General features: G+C 53.1%; 1 protein-coding gene across 1 annotated transcript in view; it reads left to right on the top strand.

Moving 5' to 3' along the window:
- The window catches only part of LOC118700584 (zinc finger protein 883-like), a 73,186-nt gene extending 69,135 nt beyond the window's left edge, over positions 1-4,051 (top strand). The window contains 2 exon segments of the mRNA XM_054518019.1: positions 3,787-3,986; positions 3,989-4,051. Coding sequence (XP_054373994.1) covers positions 3,787-3,986; positions 3,989-4,051 — 263 coding nt within the window.
- The last annotated feature ends 16,396 nt before the right edge of the window (positions 4,052-20,447 follow it).

The following is a 20,447-nucleotide window of genomic DNA, read 5'->3' as shown; positions in this document are numbered from 1 at the left end:
GACTCTTGGAAAGTCCCCATGGAGCCCTCTGAGGGTCTGTGACAAATCTGATCCTTAGCAGGCAACCATCACCAGCCCCCTTGTTGCCGTTACAGCGTGGCAACCTGGTTCGGGAGGTCCGGCACGGTGACCCAAGGCCCAGGGTCACTCGGTCCAATGCTACATACACCAATGTGGTGATCAGCAAATAATATTTATTGAGGGGTCTCAGGGGTATTTATAGCTTGGGCAGTTTGTGTCACTTCCCTCTGCTCATGTCCGGCCGGGTGTGGCCAGGTACGGAGCAAAGGTCAGACTGCAGGGTGAGGAGGGCCTTCTTATCTACCCGTACAGCCCGAGATCTTCCGCACGCAGATCCCTAGCTCTCCACACCCCCTGTTGCTACGGTCAGTTTCCATGGCAACCATCACCAGCCCCCTGTTGCTATGGTCAGTCCCTTGGCAGCTCCATGGAGACCCCATGCCAGGGGTGGTTGCCATGGACACCAGCTCAGGCCTGCAGCCAGAGCCCGTTGCCATGGCAACCATTGGCAGCCCCCATCCCCAAGCTGATGGGATCCCAGAAGCACAGAATTGGCGGAGCTGGGAGGGACCCATCAGGATCCTCCAGTCCAACTCCTGGCCCTGCACAGGACACCCCAACAATGCCAGACTGGGCCTGGCAGCGCTGACCAAACGCTGCTGCAGCTCAGAGAGCCCTGGAGCTGGGACCCTTCCCTGGGGAGCCTGGCCAGGGCCCCAGCAGCCTCTGGGCAAAAACCTTTTCCTGACATCCAACCTGAGCCTGCCCCGACTCAGCTGCAGCCGTTCCCTCCACTCCTGTCCCTGGGCACCAGAGGGAAGAGGTTCCCACAACCCCAGCCAGGGACCCACTCCCAAGGCTGCTGCCATGGCCACAAGGGTTGGCACCAGCTGGGATGCTCGGTTTCCACGGGCCGGGCTTCAGGAATGGGATTCCCCACTTTCCTGCTCCTGCTAAAACCGCGCTGCCCTCGCTGCCCTCCCGCCTCCCATGGAAAGCACAAAAGGCAAAGATCCCGGGCTGGGATAAGAACAATTTATTTGGAACAGCAACCAGATAAGGAACAAATGGAACAGAAACAGTATTGATAACCGAAGGGATCAATAAAACTGTTTACAGGGAAAACTACAACATCAACTACTGGCTCTTCCCAGTTTCGTATTTCCCCTCCCTGGAAAGGACACCCTTCTCCTCAGGGAGAGAGAGTCCCTTTCCTGCCCCTGGCAATGTTCTCAGGTGGGAGTGAATGTAATCACATGGCCATGGCCAGACCCTCATGTTCTTCATTCCACACCATGTCATTGACAGGGGCAGGAAAAGGGACAGGTGTCTTCCCAGCATGGATCACAGGGAACATGGATCACCCAGGCTCTTTCCAACATGGGTTTTCCCATGGGGGTTGAAGCTGGAGCTGGGCACAAAGCTCCTCCTGCACTTGGGGCATTTGCAGGGCGTCTCTTACCGGTGAGTCCGTTGGTGTCTTGTCAAGTTAGAGCTGCTGGTGAAGCTCTTCCCACACACTGGGAACACTTGTAGGGCCTCTCCCCAGTGTGGATGCGCCGGTGGGTGATGAGGTCAGAGTTGTGCTTGAAGCCCTTCCCGCAGTCAGGGCAGAGGAAGGGCCTCTCCTCTGTGTGAATCCGCTCATGCAGGAGGAGACTGGAGCTGGTCTGATACCTCTTCCCACACTGGGGACACTCGTAGGGCCTCTCCCCAGTGTGGATGCGTTGGTGCCTGATGAGGGCAGAGCTGCAGCTGAAGCCCTTCCCACACTCCCCACACTCGTAGGCCCATTCCCCAGTGTGGATCATCTGGTGGCGGATCAGGTGGGAGCTCTTCCTGAAGCTCTTCCCACATGCCAAGCACTTGTAGGGCTTCTCCCCATCATGAAGCTACTCAGGGACCACCAGCTCTGAGCTCTGGCTGAAGCCCTGTCCACCTTCCTGGCTCAGGGTGGGTCTTTCCTCCTCAGAGCACCCTGGGCTGGCTTTGTAGCCCCTCTTCCTGTACAATCTCTTGGGATTTTCCTCCCTGTTGGATTCCTCCACCCTGGAGTCACTCAAAACAGCCTCTTCCGTGAGGTTCTGCTGTGGGGATTTGTCCTCCCTGGTCTCCATCCTCAGCTTCTTCCCTGGGGGAGGAAGGACAAGGAGAGGATGGGATTTGCCTCCGTGCCACAGGAGAGGGGAAGGAGATTCCCCCAGAGCATCCCCAGCAGGACGGGGTTGACACCGGGTTCGTCCTGCAGCCGGGGGCCGTGCTAGGCTGGGAGATGGAGCAGGAGAGAGGGGGAAAGGGGCACTGACTTCCTCCTCACCTGCCTGGGTGTCCCAGGGCTCCTTCCTCTTCCTCACAGCCTCCTCCTCCATCTGGCCAAGAACTGAAGATGGGAAATTCTCTTTTAGGAGGAAAACAAAGGATGAGCACACTGGATTTTGTACTGGTTTGAAGGCAAACCTGGGGGGGGTCTAAACCAGGAGTACAATTTAATAAGAAAATTTCGTTCAAGGCAATGATACAGAAACGCTGCCTTAAACTGACAGAGTCAGGATATAACCTGACACCCTGTTGCTGAGGGTGGTGGCAGCAGTCCCATTAAATGGTGGCTGCAGTCCTGTTGGAGAGATGAACGTGATTCTGTCCAAGCAGTGATCCTGTAGAAGGGTCTGGTCTTCCTCTGGAGGTCCAGTGGTGGTTCTGGAGCTCTTGTCCTCTGGGAATCCAGTAGGCAAGCTGCTCCTGCTGTTGCAAGGCTCAGCTTATATCCAGGTAGGAATGCTTGGATCCTCCCCCTGGGCGGAGCATCCCACAATGGGATGATGGAATTTTATCAGTCCTGCAGTGACACGCAATGGCCCATTCACAGAAGATATCTCCCCTGGAGGGCGTTATCAGGGCTGAGTCATGGAAGAGATAAAGAACACTGCCCCACCTGTTTATAGCAGTTGATGAAGATGGGGATTGAAAACATGCATTTGGTTCCATCTTACACTGCAACCTGAAACAGTGGGGTAATCCCTGCTCAGGGGGTGAACACCACCCCCCTTACCCAAACTGGCTCAGGTGTAAAACCCCCACCCTGGGAAGGCCACACACACAGGGGACAATGTCACACTTGCCCTGCCCCAGGGCAGGTCTCTGTCCCTGTCACTCCCTTGCTCCCCCCCCTTTTCTCTTTCTTTCCATCTCTCTCTCTACCTCACATTTACTGTTCAATAAAATCCACTTTGGCTTTGGTCTCGTTAGCACCTTAAGTGGGGCAGAGGCATTTCTCTAACAATTTGAAGATGAAGGAGGAGGCTGTGAGGAAGAGGAAGGAGCCCTGGGACACCCAGGCAGGTGAGGAGGAAGTCAGTGCCCCTTTCCCCCTCTCTCCTGCTCCATCTCCCAGCCCAGCACGGCCCCCGGCTGCAGGACGAACCCGGTGTCAACCCCGTCCTGCTGGGGATGCACTGGGGGGATCTCCTTCCCCTTCCCTGTGGCACGGAGGCAAATCCCATCCTCTCCTTGTCCTTCCTCCCCCAGGGAAGAAGCTGAGGATGGAGACCAGGGAGGACAAATCCCCACAGCAGAACCTCACGGAAGAGGCTGTTTTGAGTAACTCCAGGGTGGAGGAATCCAACAGGGAGGAAAATCCCAAGAGATTGTACAGGAAGAGGGGCTACAAAGCCAGCCCAGGGTGCTCTGAGGAGGAAAGACCCACCCTGAGCCAGGAAGGTCGGCAGAGCTTCAGCCAGAGCTCAGAGCTGGTGGTCCCTGAGTAGCTTCATGATGGAGAGAAGCCCTACAAGTGCTTGGCATGTGGGAAGAGCTTCAGGCAGAGCAGCACCCTGATCCGCCACCAGATGATCCACACTGGGGAATGGGCCTACGAGTGTGGGGAGTGTGGGAAGGGCTTCAGCTGCAGCTCAGAACTCAACAGGCACCAACGCATCCACACTGGGGAGAGGCCCTACGAGTGTTCCCAGTGTGTGGGAAGAGCTTCACCAGCAGCTCTAACTTGACAAGACACCAACGGACTCACCGGTAAGAGACGCCCTGCAAATGCCCCAAGTGCAGGAGGAGCTTTGTGCCCAGCTCCAGCTTCAACCCCCATGGGAAACCCATGTTGGAAAGAGCCCGGGTGATCCATGTTCCCTGTGATCCATGCTGGGAAGACACCTGTCCCTTTTCCTGCCCCTGTCAATGACATGGTGTGGAATGAAGAACATGAGGGTCTGGCCATGGCCATGTGATTACATTCACTCCCACCTCAGAACATTGCCAGGGGCAGGAAAGGGACTCTCTCTCCCTGAGGAGAAGGGTGTCCTTTCCAGGGAGGGGAAATACGAAACTGGGAAGAGCCAGTAGTTGATGTTGTAGTTTTCCCTGTAAACAGTTTTATTGATCCCTTCGGTTATCAATACTGTTTCTGTTCCATTTGTTCCTTATCTGGTTGCTGTTCCCAATAAATTGTTCTTATCCCAGCCCGGGATCTTTGCCTTTTGTGCTTTCCATGGGAGGCGGGAGGGCAGCGAGCGGCAGCGCGGTTTTAGCGGGAACAGGAAATTGGGGAATCCCATTCCTAAACCCCAGCCCATGGAGAACGAGCATCCCAGCTGGTGCCAGCCCTGGTGGCCATGGCAGCAGCCTTGGGAGTGGGTCCCTGGCTGGGGCTGTGGGAACCTCTTCCCTCTGGTGCCCAGGGACAGGAGTGGAGGGAACGGCTGCAGCTGAGTCGGGGCAGGCTCAGGTTGGATGTCAGGAAAAGGTTTTTGCCCCGAGGCTGCTGGGGCCCTGGCCAGGCTCCCCAGGGAAGGGTCCCAGCTCCAGGGCTCTCTGAGCTGCAGCAGCGTTTGGTCAGCGCTGCCAGGCCAGGCTGGCATTGTTGGGGTGTCCTGTGCAGGGCCAGGAGTTGGACTGGAGGATCCTGATGGGTCCCTCCCAGCTCCGCCAATTCTGTGGCTTCTGGGATCCCATGAGCCTGGGGATGGGACTGGAAATGGTTGCCATGGCAAAAAAATTCTGGCTCCAGGCCTGAGCTGGTGTCCATGGCAACCACCCCTGGCATGGGGTCTCCACGGAGCTGCCAAGGGACTGAGCATAGACACAGGGGGCTGGTGATTGTTGCCTGCTAAGGATCAGATTTGTCACAGGCCCTCACAGGGGCTCCATGGGATCTTTCCAAGAGTCTCCAGGCTGTTCCAGAGCTGGAATGTCACAGGCACAGACAGGGGCTCTATGGAGACCTCCCAGGGCTTTCTGGGGAATGGTAAAGAGCCCTGTGGTCAGAGGCAGTCACAGCCATTCCATGGTGACATCCCAGGGCACCTTGGGCTGCAAAGGCACCGATCTGTCACAGGCACTCACGGGGGCTCCACGGTGACATCCCAGGAGTCCCCAGGCTGCCAAAGAGCCGGGATGGCCCAGACACTCACAGGGGTTCCTGTCATGGCCACAGTGGGGGCTTCAGGCAAAGTTTATTAGAGACGCTCCTGTTGGGTCATGAGGTGCAAAAAGGATCCCCAATAGCCCCCACAGATCCTCAAATCACACTGTTGGATCAGTGTTCCGTGCTTTCTTTCCTATGGAAAAGAACCATCCTTCTTTTCCAGGTGTCCATGTCTGAAATTGGGATTCCACCTCTAAAATTCCGTATATCAAAGGGTTGCTCCCAGGCACAGCCTGCCAGTACCATCAAGTCTGGCTGCCCTTGGCCTCTGGTGGGTGCCCCTGCAACACTGGGGCTGGGTTCTTCCCTTCCCATGGAGATCACTGGGACACTGTGGGGACCTCATGGAACCAAGGGGATCATTGTGGCACCACTGGAGCCCATGGAACCAAGGGGCCATGGTGACACAGCGGGGCTTCATGGAACCCAGAGACCATTATGGCTCTGTGGGGCCTGATGGAACCATGGAGACCATTGGGACCCTTCAGGGCCTGGTGTCACCAAGGGGGCATTATGGCACCTCAGGGCCTCAGGGAAGCGAGGGACCATTGGGACACTGTGGGGCCTGATGGAACCGAGGGAACATGGAACAGGTCTGGCTGGCTTGGCCTCCCAGGGGCCACCTGACGGGTCTGGCTGATGTCAAGGGCTGCCTCTCATCAGCTCCTGGAGCACTGGGGCTCCATGCTCTCCTTGCTATGGGAAAGAACCATCTGGCTTTTCAGATGCTGTAAGAGACGGTCTGAAGTTTCCCTCATTTGCCTCACGACTGTCCCAAGGACAGAGACCGGGACCCTGAGGACCCTGACGGGAGCTCTGGCCTGGCTGCGGTGGATGCTCACCAAGGGATTGTTTGCAGGTGTGTTTGCAGTGCTGCCATGGTTGCTGCTTCGAGCAGGGGGCTGGCAAAGGAGCAGCTCGCCCTATATGCTGGCACCTGCTTCATGACAATAGCCCATGAATTTCCCCACCTCTTGGCCAAATGAACTTTCTGGGGTAACTTTGGTGGTCCCCCATGGAAAATCCTTCATCTGCTTCACGACCACCGTGATGGACAGAGATTGAAGCCCCCTCCCAAGGACTGAGACTGAGACCCCTATAACCCTAACACGGGGAGGGGTTGGCCTGATTGAAGTGAGATGTTTGCCCAGGTGTGGTCATTGGACCAAGAAAACAATTGCTCTCACTCACTGCTGAGATTGACTTATCCTGTTTTGGAACATGGACTGTCTGTACCCGTTTTCAATAGACTTATTCTTCATTGTCTTTTACCTGTTCCCCCCTCAGCAGAGGACTATAATAGACCCCTGAGTTAACCAAGACTTTGAGATTCTCCCTGACGTGACAAGACAGATCTATTGGCTGGACCACATGAGGATTTAGTCTCTCTGTTTGGTAGCTATATTCCCCCCCCCTCTCTTTCTCTCTCTCTCTGTCCTTTATCTCCTTTCTAAATCCTTCTATTGCATTTGCTGTGGGCACTCAATAAAAGGTGCATTTATTTGATTAATACTGAAATCCCCTTCGTGTTGTTTTTTGCACTCTGAGATCAGTTAATGAACCATCACGACCCCCACTTGTATGAGCAGATTGTGACAGATGCCCATTGCCAAACTTGGTACTCTCCCTAAAAAATTCCTTAATGCAATGGTATCTCCCAGAAGAAAACCTGCCAGCTCTGGCTGGCCTTGGCCTCTGGTGGCCACCTCTCATCTGCCCCTGAAACACTGGCTCTATTCCTTCATTTCTACGGAAAAGAACCGGTTTTCATGTCCAAGGGCCATAGACAAAAATTAGCATTTGGCCTCCCAATTTCCTTATTTCCAAGGATTGCTCCCAGACAAAAGTAGCCAGGACAGAAAGGTCAGGCTGGCCCTGTCCTCTGGTGATTTTCTTAGACACTGAGCTGAATGTTTTCATTTGAAAACACCTTGGGTAGGGCCCAGAGATCTCCCATGGAGGGGTTTTGAGGCCTCGGGCACATGAGCACTACATATGGACAAAGGAGCTCTGTGCTCTGTGCTGTTGTGGTGGTTTTGCATCACGGAAGTCATGTTCTAAGAGGAGCTGCTAGGAGTTTCCTCCGTGTCTGACAAAAAACCCAATCAGTAATTATCTTTGAGAATTGACAATCTGTTAAACCACTAAGGAAACTGTACACGCCTCTGTGAAGACACATGTTAAAGATGGGAAAGCCTGGGAGGGTCTCTTTCCCTTCTGGCTGGCACAGAGGTAACAAGGCTGACCCGGCCCCATCTTAGCCAGGCCCGGCTGGGCGGCTCCTGCCGTGGGGCCGGGCCCCTTCCCAGGGACCCCGCCAGGCCCCATCGGCTGCCGGGCAGGGCAGGGGAGGCCGCGGGGCCGAGGCCGGGCCAGGCCATGGCTGCAGTTGGGAACATCTGGGCCCTGCTGAGCCCTGCCCCGCCTGCCAGCCCGGGCCCAGCCAGGATCGCCAGGGCCCCAGGAGCAGCCCAGGGCCGGGCCGGCTCGGCCAAGATTCTGCCACCCTTGGGGTTCAGCCACAAGCCCCAGGCAGGTGCAGGAGAAGCCATCAGCCCCCGGCCATGCTGCTGCTGTGCTCTGGCCTGGCTGCTGAGATCCTGGCCCTGCCCCAGCGCGGCCCATCCTGACACAGCCCCAGAGCAGCCGCTGCAGAAACCTCCATCGGAAAACAGCACCGAGCCCGACCGGGGTCACGGAACCATCTGCAGGCCCCGAGTGAGATATGAACTCTTTCAGTGCTTCCATCCTCCCTCCAGTGAGAGAAAAGGACAAAGTGCAGGCACACAGAGGAGCAACATGAAGACACCGAGGTCAGTGAAGGGGAAGTTGAGTCCCAGATGGGAGGGATGAGGAGATGCCTTGATCTTGGTGCTGAAATCCTCTTGTAAAGCTATGGGGAAGGATGTAATTAATATATCAGACTCTCTTTTTCCCTATAATCCATTTAAAATATGAGGAGATGACTTGTTCTGCAAAAACCTCCATGCTAAAGAAAGCAAATGTTGAAGTAGCTGTGATCCCATGAAAAGTTTAAACAGAGAAAGAGAGAAGAGTGGTGACATCCTGTGCCCTCATGGAGAGAAGAAGAAGATCTCTGTTCCTAGAGATGAAGATGATTTCAGAAATAGATGAAGAGAATCTTTGCTCTTCAACAGCTCATCTTTAAACTCATACCCCGTAAGTTGACATGGCCCATAGACACAGCTGTGGGAAAAGCTGTGAAAAATGGAAGGGACTTCACAATTGCAGATTTTCCGGGCAGCTGCTATTCATGGCAATTGAGAGCCACAAGTGAACTTTTTTCTTATGGAGAAGTCTCCATAGCATGAAAGAGAGACTCCTCTCCCTAAGTGAACTGAAGAAAGACTGTTCTAGATGGTGTAAACTGACTGAAAATTTCAGCTTTTGTCTCCTTGCATTGTCAGTAAGAAAGAAAAGGTTGTAGGGAGAGGAGAAGTGTTCAGGTTCTTATTACTCTTTCTTCTATTTACTGGTAATAAACTTTTCTATATACCGTTTAAAAATTTTGAGCCTACTTTGCCCTTCTCCTAATCCTGTCTCACAGCAGGAAATGAGTAAATATATTCCAGGGAGTGCAATGGTAATTAGCCAACACTGATCCCACTGAACTAATAGATGAATTGGCTGAGAAATCTCAAATTAACAAACCAAAATCACTCCAGATACATTCCTGAGAAACTGCATTAGAGCAGAGGGAAATCAAGGCAGAGCCATGGTTTGTCAGGACTTGCTGCATCCTGATGAGCCCTGTGGTGCATTTGGAGCTGAGCCCTTGAACCTCAGGGCCTGAGAGGAGATTGCACAAACCTTTCCAGGAGTCAAAGTCAGAAGAAACCCCAAAGTGTCTCAAAGCATGAATGGGTCCAACTGAGGTCCATCCCCAACACAGGCTCCTCATGGACTCCTTAGAGGAGAGAATTGGAGGCCAGGATTGACCAAAAACCTCTGAGAGTCTCAATGTGGAAAGGAAATTCCAAACTACCTTAAAAAATTTGAGAAGCTCAAAGCATTACTGAGCAGCACTGAGTGTCAGCACAAAGCTCTCAAGGGACTCATTAAAGCAGATAATTGGGGCCATGATTGCACAAACCTCTCACAGAGTCTGTATCAAAAGGGAAACACCAAGTACCTTCAAATAACTGAAGTACCCTGAAGCATTAATGAGCCCCACTGAGTGTTGTTACTGACAAAGCCTCTCCAGGGACTAATTACAGCAGATAATTGGAGGCCATGATTGCACAAACCTCTCAGAGACTCCAAGGCTAAAGCCAAACCCAAAGTCCTTTGAAAAACCTGCAGTCCCTGCAGGGAGCATTCAGGAGCCCCCAGGGCCATTGCTGAGCAAGGCTCCCCAGGGACTCCTTGCAGCAGATCCTTGAGGCCACTGGGATGTGGGCTAGGGGGGGATGCTGAGGGCAGGACAAGGGGCTGACAGTGCCCAGCCTGGCTGGGGCTGTGCCAGGAGGCCCCAGGGCCTCAGGACAAGGTGTCTCCTCCCAGCCCTTGGTGGCACAGACCCTGCTGTGCCCCAGGGCACCAAGACTTGGCTTCTCCTTGTCCCCACCGGTCATCACTGCCTGCAGTTCTCTGCTCTGCCTGGGGCCTGGGGACACTTGCTCAGTTGTGTCCCTCAGTAGGACCCATTAAAAGTCCACAAAACTTTGGAGCTGGATTCTGATGTGGAGTTCTGGAGAGGTTTCTTCAGCTCCCTCTCGGGTACTGATGTTCAGGGCCTGAGCACAAAGCCCCAGAGGCTGATTAAAGTCCTTGTGCTGTGTCTGTGCTGCTGAGCTGGGCTGGGCTCCTGGCACAGAGGCAGCTCCTGGTCACCAAGAAGAGCTTCAAAAGCACATTTCTCTTGATGAGCAGCTCTTGTGGCAGCCCAGCAGGGCTGGGGCACTGCCTGCAGCCAGCCCGGGCACAGCACAGAGGCACAGAGAGCTTCAATCAGTCGGGGCTGGGAAGGGGCTGAGAAGTGCCTGGGGCACAATCACTGCCAGCCCTTGGCACAGGAACCTCTGGCTGCAGGACAATGCAGCTGCAGCTCCTGGAGCCATCTCCTCAAGCTGGAACATGCCAATGCCTGCAGAGCCTGTGAGTACATTCTCTGATTGCCTCTTGTGCAGAGCAGCCAGGGGTGCCCAGGGCTGTCCTGCAGAGCAGGGTCCTGCAGCCCAGGGCGCTGTGCTGGGGCAGGGACTCTGCTGCCTGCCAGGGACAGCTCTCAGCCAGCCCTGGCAGCTGCTGCCAGCACTGGGGGACAAGATCTGGGTGGCAGGAGACAGCTGGTGAGGCTTGGGAGTGTTCTCCTTGTGTGGTGAGGATGCTGCATTGTTCAGGACTGCTCCCAGCATGGCATTGAACTGCAGAACATTTCCAAGTAGATTATACAGGGAGCACAGTGAGGCAGGGGCTGCATAAAAGGGAAAATCCTGCTTTTTTAATCTACTGCTCTGGGTTTCCTGGATGGAAAATTGCCCATAGATATTCATCTCTCAGTTAAGGCTGGGAAAAATGAAAAAAATTTCTCTCAGTTCTGAATAAATTGGGCAGTGACTGAAATCAGCCCTTAGAGGCAGCATCAGTTTTGCTTCTCCAGCCTCCTCAGGGTTGCTCTGACGTTGCCATCAGAGCCTGCAGAGCCAGAGCTGCCCCTGGGCAGTGCCTGAGCTGGGAGGGCTCTGCAGGGCAGAGCTGAGCCCCCAGGGCTGGGCTGGGCTCTGGCAGCACTGGCAGGGCCCAGCCCTGGGCACAGGGAAGCAGCTGCTGGCAGGGACAGCTCCAGGCAGCAGAGCCCTGGGCAGGCAGTGGGGGGAAAGTGCCCCCAGGCTGTGCTGGGATATTTCAAGTCCTCTCCAAACCCAACTATTCCATGATTACTTTTTTTACAGATCCCCATGATAAGGCATCACAGCAAATGTCCAACAGCAGCTCCATCAGGCACTTCCTCCTGCTGGCATTGGCAGACACGCGGCAGCTGCAGCTCCTGCACTTCTGCCTCTTGCTGGGCATCTCCCTGGCTGCCCTCCTGGCCAACGGCCTCATCATCAGCGCCGTAGCCTGCGGCCACCACCTGCACACACCCATGTTCTTCTTCCTGCTCAACCTGGCCCTCAGCGACCTGGGCTTCATCTGCACCACTGTCCCCAAAGCCATGCACAATTCCCTCTGGGACACCAGGAACATCTCCTACACTGGATGTGCTGCTCAGCTCTTTTTCTTTCTCTTCTTCATTACAACAGAGTATTTCCTCCTGACCATCATGTGCTACGACCGCTACATGTCCATCGGCAAACCCCTGCACTACGGGACCCTCCTGGGCAGCAGAGCTTGTGCCCACATGGCAGCAGCTGCCTGGGCCAGTGGCTTTCTCACTGCTCTCATGCACACGGCCAATACATTTTCCCTGTCCCTGTGCCATGGCAATGCCCTGGGCCAGTTCTTATGTGATGTGCCCCCGATCCTCAAGCTCTCCTGCTCACATTCCAATCTCAGGAAATTTGGGCTCATTGTGGTTAGCCTTTGTTTATCACTTGGCTGTTTTGTGTTCATTGTTTTCTCCTATGTGCAGATCTTCAGGGCTGTGCAGAGGATCCCCTCTGAGCAGGAACGGCACAAAGCCTTTTCCACCTGCCTCCCTCACCTGGCTGTGGTGTCCCTGTTTGTCAGCACTGCCTCATTTGCCTATGTGAAGCCCCCCTCCATGTCCTCCCCATCGCTGGATCTGGCCCTGTCAGTTCTGTACTCAGTGGTGCCTCCAGCCCTGAACCCCCTCATCTACAGCCTGAGGAGCCAGGAGCTCAAGGCTGCTGTGTGGAGACTGATGACTGGATGGTTTCAGAAAAAATAAAGTACTGGCCAATTTCTGCAAATCACTTGTAATAAAAGTTGGTTTTGATACTTGTTGGTTTCATTTTGGAGGTTCTTTTTCTTTGTTTTACTTTATTAATCTTGTCTGATACTGTTAGATTGAATGTGACCTACACACACGTGATTAGGGTCAAAGAAGAAAATGTTTTTATATTTCATGTTCTCTAGTTTATATACTTTTAAGAAAACATCATTTTAAGTCATTAATTACATCACAATAAGTTATTATTTTAATTAGAACAAAGCTATTAGTATCAATATAATTGGCAAAAGTTTTACAGAAATTTAATAAGCTATGCATACACATTTACTTATGCATCTAATCTACCTAACAAAAATCTACATGTATCTTTTCTAATCTATTCCCATGCTAATGCCTTGTCTTCTTTCTTGCTATGGATACAATCTAAAATCATCAATTGTTATTTCATCTATTAACTCAGCATTGCTTGTAAGTTAGCTGTCAAGCCTAACTATAATGTCCACAGAGAAATGTCATTGTTTCTGCCATTTCCCCTTTTGTTTCTCTCCACCTTCCCTGTGCCCACAGACTGTGTTAATGAGGGGCTGCACTCTTGGTGGCTTTAAATGAACTAAAGGATCACCCAGCAGATTTTTCTGCAGAGATGCCCTTTTGTTCCCTTCTCTGGAGCTGCAGCAGCAATGTCTGTGTGCAGGGCTGGGGCAGATCAGTGCTGGCCCAGCAGCTGTGCCCAGCAGCAGCAGCAGCAGCACTTGGTGTTGCCAGCGCTGCTGCCGTGGCCCTGCCCCGCTGCCCTGGTGGCCCTGGTGTTGCTGCAGGGCCTGAGTGCTCTCGGGGCCAGGCACAGCCCTGGGGGTGGCAGTGCCGGGGCTGCAGCAGGGACAGGCCATGTAATATAAATCACCTTTGATGATTCCTTTGGGTTTGGTTCTGGGTTTGTTCTTTTTTCCCCCCATGTTTGATTTATTTAATATTGTCCACAAAGAAAAGCCATTGGTTTTGCCAGTTCTCATTTTGTTTCTCTCCATCTTCCCTGTGGCCACAGACTGTGTCAGTGAGGGGCTGCACTCCGTGTGTCTTTAAAGAAACTAAAGCATCACCCAGCAAAGTTTTTTCCAGAGATGCCCTTGTGTTCCCTTCTCTGGAGCTGCAGCAGCAATGTCTGTGTGCAGAGCTGGGGGCAGATCAGTGCTGGCACAGCAGCTCTGCTCCTGCTGGCCACACCATTCCTGAGCCAGGCCAGGAGCCATTGGCCTTCTTGGCCACCTGGACACACTGCTGCCTCATGTCCAGCCTGCTGTCCATCAGTCCCTGCAGGTCCCTTTCTGCCTGGCTGCTGTCCTGGAACTCTGTCCCCAGCCTGTAGCACTGGGGCCAAATATCAGGGCCTGGCACTTGGATTTGTTAAACCTCACCTTGTTGGATTCAGCCCCTGGATCCAGCCTGTCCAAGTCACTGTGCAGAGCCCTCCGACCCTCCAGCAGATCAACACTCACATCCAGCTTGGTGACATCTGCAAAGATGTCCTTGGTTCCATGGGGCCCCTCAGTGTCACAATGGCCTCTTGGTTACACCAGGCCCTGCACTGTCACACTGGTCTCCTTGGCTCCATGGGGCCTCAAAATGTGACAATGGTCCCCTTGGTTCCATGGGCCCCAGGGTGTCACAATGGCCCCATGGTCACATGAGGTCCCACACTGTCACCATGGTCTCTGTGGTTCCACAAGTCCCCTCAATGTCACAATGGACTCCTTGTTTCCACGAGGCCACACAGTGTCACAACGTTCTTCCAGATTCCTTGAGGCCCCATCGTGTCACAATGGCCCCTTGGTTACACAGGATCCTGCAGTGTCACAATGTCCCCTTGGTTCCATGAGGCCCTGCAGTGTCAGAATGGCCCCTTGGTTCCACTGGGCCCTGCAGTCTCCCAATGGTCTCCTTGGTTTTGCAGTGTCAAAATGGTGAAACCCCTTGGTTACACAAGGCCCTGCAGTGTCACAATGGCCTCTGTGGTTCCACGAGGGCCCATAGTGTCACGGGGCACTCCCTGATTCCATTTTGCCCCAGAGCACCACCATGGACCCCTGGTTCTGTGGGCCTGCACAGTGTCACCATGGTCCTCTTAGTTCCATGAGGCCCTGGAGTGTCACAATGGCCCCAGAGTGTCCCAATCATCACAGAATAACAGAATCAAATAGGCTGGAAAAGACCTTTGGGATCATCAAGTCCAACCAATGCCCTAATACTGCCTTGTCGCCCAGACCATGCCACTAAGTGCCACTGGAGAGGGACAGTGACTCTGCCACCTCTGCCCTGGCCAGCCCATTCCAGTTCCCACTCACCCTTTCTGTGAGGAACTCCTTCCTATTGTCCAGCCTGAGCCTCCCCTGGTGCAGCTTAAGGCTGTGTCTTCTTGTCCTGCCCTCCAGCAGATCCACACTCACACCCAGCTTGGTGCCATCTGCAATTTGTGAATGCTGCACTCGATCCCCTCACCCAGATCATCAGTGAAGATATTAAACAGGACTGGGCCCAGCACAGATCTCTGGGGACAGCACCAGTGCCTGGACACCAGCTGGGTGCAGCACCATCCCCACCACTCTCTGGGCCCAGCCTCCAGCCAGCTCTTAAATCTCCCAGCGAGGAGGGAACCTGCCCAAGCTGTGGGCTGCAGCTTTTCCAGGGAATGCTGTCAGAGACAGAGTCAAAGGCTCTGCTGGAGTCCAGGCACACAACATCCACAGCCTTTCCCACATCCACAGGTGGGTCACCTGGGCATAAAAGGAGACCAGGTTGGTCAGGCAGGACCTGCCACCCCTAAATCCACGCTGGCTGGCTCTGATCCCTGGGCCATCCTGTGGGTGCTCTGTGATGGCACTCAAGGTGATCTGTTCCATAACCTTGCCAGGCACCCAGGTCAGGCTGACAGGCCTGGAGTTCCCCAGCTCCTCCTTCCAGCCCTTCCTGGGGATGGGCTCACACTGGCACCTCCAGTGCTCTGGGCCCTCCCTGCTGAGCCAGGACTGATGGTAAATGATGGAGAGCAGCTTGGGGAGCTCATCCACCAGCTCCCTCATCCCCCTGGGATGGATCCCATCAGATCCCATCCACCTGTGAGCACTTGAGTGGCTCAGCAGGTCAGCAGCTGCTTCCTCCTGGATTCCAGGCGGCTGTTCTGCTCCCTGTGCCCATCTACCAGCTCAGGAGAACACTTGTCCTGAGAACAGCCTGTCCTAATATTGAAAATTGAGACAAACAAGATGTTAAGTAGCTCAGCCCTTTCCTTATCTTTAGTTACTATATTCTCTACTGCATCCAATAAATAGTAGAGGTTCTTCTCCCTAATTTTGCAATAATTTTTTTTTATAAAAACCTTTTTTTTACAGAAGCTGCCAGGTTAAGTTCGAATTGAGCTTTCTCATCTCAACTTTTCTTTCTGAATAACCCATCAAAATCCTTAAATGCTTCTTGAGTTGCCAGTCCTTTTTTCCCCTGAGTTCCCACAAAAGCTCCATGGGCAGCCAGGCCAGTCATTTTCCTTACCAGCTTATCTTTTGCCACACTGGGACAGGCTGCTCCTTCCCCCTTAAATTACCTTCTTGAAATGTGTGTCCTTCCTGGACCCCTTTGTTTTTAAGGGGTGTTTCCCTTAAAATAAATCAGGACCTGATTTGATACTCCCCAAATCAGCATCCTCAATAGGCCAAAGTCTGCCCTTCCTAATTCCAGTGCAGAAATTTTGTTGCTGCCCCTCCTTCTTTCAAAGAACATTGAAAGCTTGATTATTTCATGGTCACTGTGCCCCAGGCAGCCTCTGAGCCCCACATCTGCCCCCAGCCCTTCTCTGTTTGTGAACAGCAGCAGACAGAGCTTTCCTTGGCAATGGGAGTGTTACCAAAAATTCGGTAAAACAGAAAACTCCTTAACCCCAGTGTAGCATTAAGAAGCAGCATTCTTTATTCAGCTGGATGCACGGGGGAGAGCTCCTCCCAAAGCTGTGCATGCTGAGCACAGGAAAGTTTCTGTTTATTTTCTGTATTTTGCACACATATTCATTGATTGTCTTGGACTAAACATACATATGTTAATCATTTCCCCAAAATCATTAACATATTGCCCCTCCCTTGTACCCATGTGTTCTTCTGTCCTAGGGGTCTCTCTGGTGGTCCCTGGTGGTCGTGGACCCCAATGTTCCAGTAGGCTTGGCTGAGCTGGCAGGACCCTGAGGCTGCTAAACTTCCAGTTCCCCTTCTCACATAATGGGCCTTGTGTGGTTTCCATAGGCCTGGGGTTTTGGAGAACAAGCTCCAGGTGTGAGCTCACCTGGTGTAGACAATTGATCATCTGGTAACATGTGGTCACAGTGTGGGCTATGACATCACAGAGTGGGTAATGTGAGGTCATCGAGAGCTATGACATCATAGACTGCCTCTGTGACATCACAGAGTTGGCTGTGACATCAGAGACCAGCGGTGTGATATTAGAGAATGGGCTGTGACATCCCAGAGGGGCTGTGTGACATTAGAGAATGGGCTATGACATCCCAGAGGGGCTTTGTGACATCCCAGAGGGGCTGTGTGCCATCCCAGCAGGGCTGTGTCAGGTCACTGCGTTGGTCACTCTGCCCCAGCTCCCCCTCACAGTTTCTCCCAACAAGTCCAATGCTGTCCATGCCCAGCAGGGTCCCTGTCCCCCGGGATCCCCCCGGCCCACCTGGAGCCACAGCCTCCACCAAAGGATGTTCCACAGGATCCAGCCCAGAGCCTGACATGGGGACAAGGGGCCAGGGCTGTGTGACCAGGACATCAAGGACGGGGATTATCCAGGTCACTGTGGCCTGGTTTGGGTTGCCCAGGGCAGGAAAGATGTCTGGCAGCTGGAGCAGGGTCTGGGAAGGGCCTCCAAGGTGGGGCTGGAGCCCTTGGGCTGTGAGCAGAGGCTGAGGGAGCTGGGCTTGTCCAGCCCAGAGCAGGGAAGGCTGAGGGGCTCCTCATCCCAGTCTGGCAGTGCCAGTGAGGAGGGGATGGAGAACACAGAGCCAGGCTCTTCACTGGGGGTCCTGATGGGAGACAAAAGCCAATGGGTGGAAGGGGAAAGAGGGGAGATCAGCCAGGACAGGAGGAGGTGAAATGAGTCAGGCTGGTTTCAGCATTTCCTCAGCACCAAGAGCAGCCTGACCTCCCTTCTCCATCACCACTGACAGCTTTGCAAATCAGGAATTGTTGGAGCTGTTTTGCCCCCACTCCAGGATGAGCATCCTGATACAAGAACTTAATTGTTTTTATATCTGTCACAGAACAATGTTTGTCAAAAATTAATTTTAGTATGAAAATCACTTGTGGGTGGTGGACTCATCAGGCACTGCTGGAAAGTTGCACATAGCTCTGGGAAGAGTATGATTGTTACTAAATTGTGTCCTGTTCAACCATGGTCTGTTGGCCATGAAGAGAAACTTTCTGTGCCTCTGAGTCTCAGCAGTTCCTGGTCCCTCCAAGGACACAAACCTGATGAGTTGTGGTCCCCACTCCAGTGGTGGCACTTACACCTCCCTCCATAGCCAGAGCAGAGCTCCCTTGTCCCAGAAAGTCCCTGGGGAATGAGGGATGAAGGAAACAGGATGGGCTGGGGGGATCAGGGGCAGGGCAGAGCCAAGGGGAAGAATGACTTTTGCAGTTGATGGAGCTGCGCCTTCCCTTGGCTCTGTTGGCTGACAAGAAATGAACATCCCTCTGTGTCTCGGGCAGCTCCTTCTCCAAGGAAAGCGGGTGGGAGTTGGAGCCAAGGAGCTGAAAGCTGCAGGTGCAGCCTGGGCTGGAGGCAGCTCAGATTTGCACAAGGCTGCTCTGAATGCCAGGGCTTGGATGGGGGAAATGGTGGGGTGGGGGTAGGGACAGAGTCTGATTGATTGTCAGCCAGGAAGGGTCTGGATTTTCATATCTATTCAAACTGCATGAGGAGGTACTTGGATTCAGGGTCAATTGGAGATTGCACACATCAATGAATTACCAGTAAAAAACCAATGAATTACAGGATCTAAAAAGATTTACTTGCTGTCTTTTTAAATATAGTGTATTCACATTGAATAGGCTTCTGAAATGTGTTGAATTAACCACAAAAGATTTTTTGAACACTTAAATCAAATTATTCCCAGAGGCTTGGCTTGTGAAGGTGTTCTGAATGTTAATGAGCCCTGGGACACTGAATTCCTGCACTGAAGAGCTGAAGGCTGAACAAGCCTCTGGAGCAGGAAAATTCAGCAGCAGCCTCCAAGTTGCTGAGGATGTCAGCAGCCCCCACTGAGGCCATCCCTGCCCAGAGACTGTGGGGGAATGGGCAGACAAGGAGAGTGTCCCTGGGGCTGGGGCAGCACAACTCAGAGGCACCAGCGGCTCCAGCTGGGCAATAGAGTGTGGAATGTGGCTGGGAAAGCCCTGCCTGGGCTGGGCCAAGCAGCACAGACAAGCCCTGACCCACATCCACTAAAAAACTCTCTCAACAAGACATTTAAAAGGAATTACAATTGTTTGTGTCCTCTGAGTTGGACACACTGGAGAAATATCAGCAAGAGATTCTCAGGAGCTCTAAACAACAAAACAGGAACTTTACTGGCAACTTTAGAATATCAGAGAAACTTTGGCAAAAGGTGTAATACAACATTCCATCAACAAGAAACACTTCTCATAACATTAACTTGGCTCATTCAACTTCACAAACTTTAAGCCTGTTCCATTTTAAGTTGCTCAAATTTTGCAAGAAGAGGGAATAAGAAAAAGACAAATAAGATTTAGAGAAGCACACACAGAGCTTCCAACTCCTGGAATCCAGCAGTGTTCAGATGGAAATGCCAAGAGGAGGGAGGATCAAGATGTGTGCTTGCCTTGTGGTCAGCCTTCAATACCCCTTGGTCTCCCTGGGCCCTTCCCCCAGGTGGGGCTTGGGCTCATTTGGTCCCTCAGGAGCTGGGCTGGGGGCTGCAGAGGTGGCTGTGGAGCATTGCCTGTGCTGTGCCAGGGACTGGCAGCCACTGCTGGGCTGGGATAGAGGCTCTGGGGGGATTGGGGTTCCAGGGCAGGGCAGGGCTGGACCTGCCCCTTCCTCCCCCACACACAAAATGATTCAAGCCAACAATCTCCTTCAGTCTCTCACAGTAAGGCAGCGTTGGAGCAGGAATTCAATTCTGGCCATGGGCACTGGGACAAGAAGGACAGCTCTTTCCCATAGGAAGGAAAGCACAGAGCCCCAGTGTTTGGAAGGCAGGTGAGAGCCTAAGTAGGCCACGGCCAGGCAGACTTCTGAAGAATTGCAGATTTTGTCTGGGATCAGTCTTTCAATTAAGGGAATTTTGAAGGTGGAAACCCAGTCTCAGTCATGGGCAGCTGGCGAAGCAGGACAATTCTTTCCCAAAGGAAGGAAAGCACGGAGCCTTCCCCAGTGTTTTGGGGACAGATGAGAGGTGACCATTGTGAAACCGTTGCCAGCCAGACCTGTCCTGACAATATTCTTATTGGAATAGTCCCTGGATATAAGGAAATTTGGAAGTGAAATCTCAAATCTGGCCAGGGTGCCTGGAGAAGGACAGTTCTTTTCAATAGGAAGGAAAGCACAGAGCCCAAGTGCTTCAACAGCGGATGAAAAGAGACCCTCAATATGTCAAAGGCAGCTGGACCAGTCAGGCAGCCCATGGGAGGCCAAAGCAGCCACACCTGTTCTGTGCTCCCTTGGTTTTGTGGGCCCCACAGTGCCACAATTGTGACTGGTTTCTATGGGGTCCAGGGTCCAGCAGTGTCACAATGGCAAAGTCCTGCAGTGTCACAATGGACCCCTGGTTTGATGGGGTCCCACAATGTCACAGTGGCCCCTAGGTTCCATAAGGCCCTGCAGTTTCACAGTGGTCCCACTTATTCCATGATGCCTTGCAGTGTCACAATGGTCTCCACAGTTCCACAGACCCCACAACAACATGGGATTCCTCTGTTCCATGAGCCCTGCAATGTCACAATGGACCTTTGGACCCTGCGGGTTTGTGTTGTCACAATGGTCTCCTTTGCTCCCTACTGTCACAATGGACCATTGATGACTGGAGGCCCCTCTGTGTCACCCTGGAGCTTTGGTTCCATG

This window comes from Molothrus ater, chromosome 31 (genome assembly GCF_012460135.2).
Source record: "Molothrus ater isolate BHLD 08-10-18 breed brown headed cowbird chromosome 31, BPBGC_Mater_1.1, whole genome shotgun sequence".
NCBI lineage: Eukaryota > Metazoa > Chordata > Aves > Passeriformes > Icteridae > Molothrus > Molothrus ater.
This window is presented reverse-complemented; position numbering and strand designations above follow the sequence as displayed.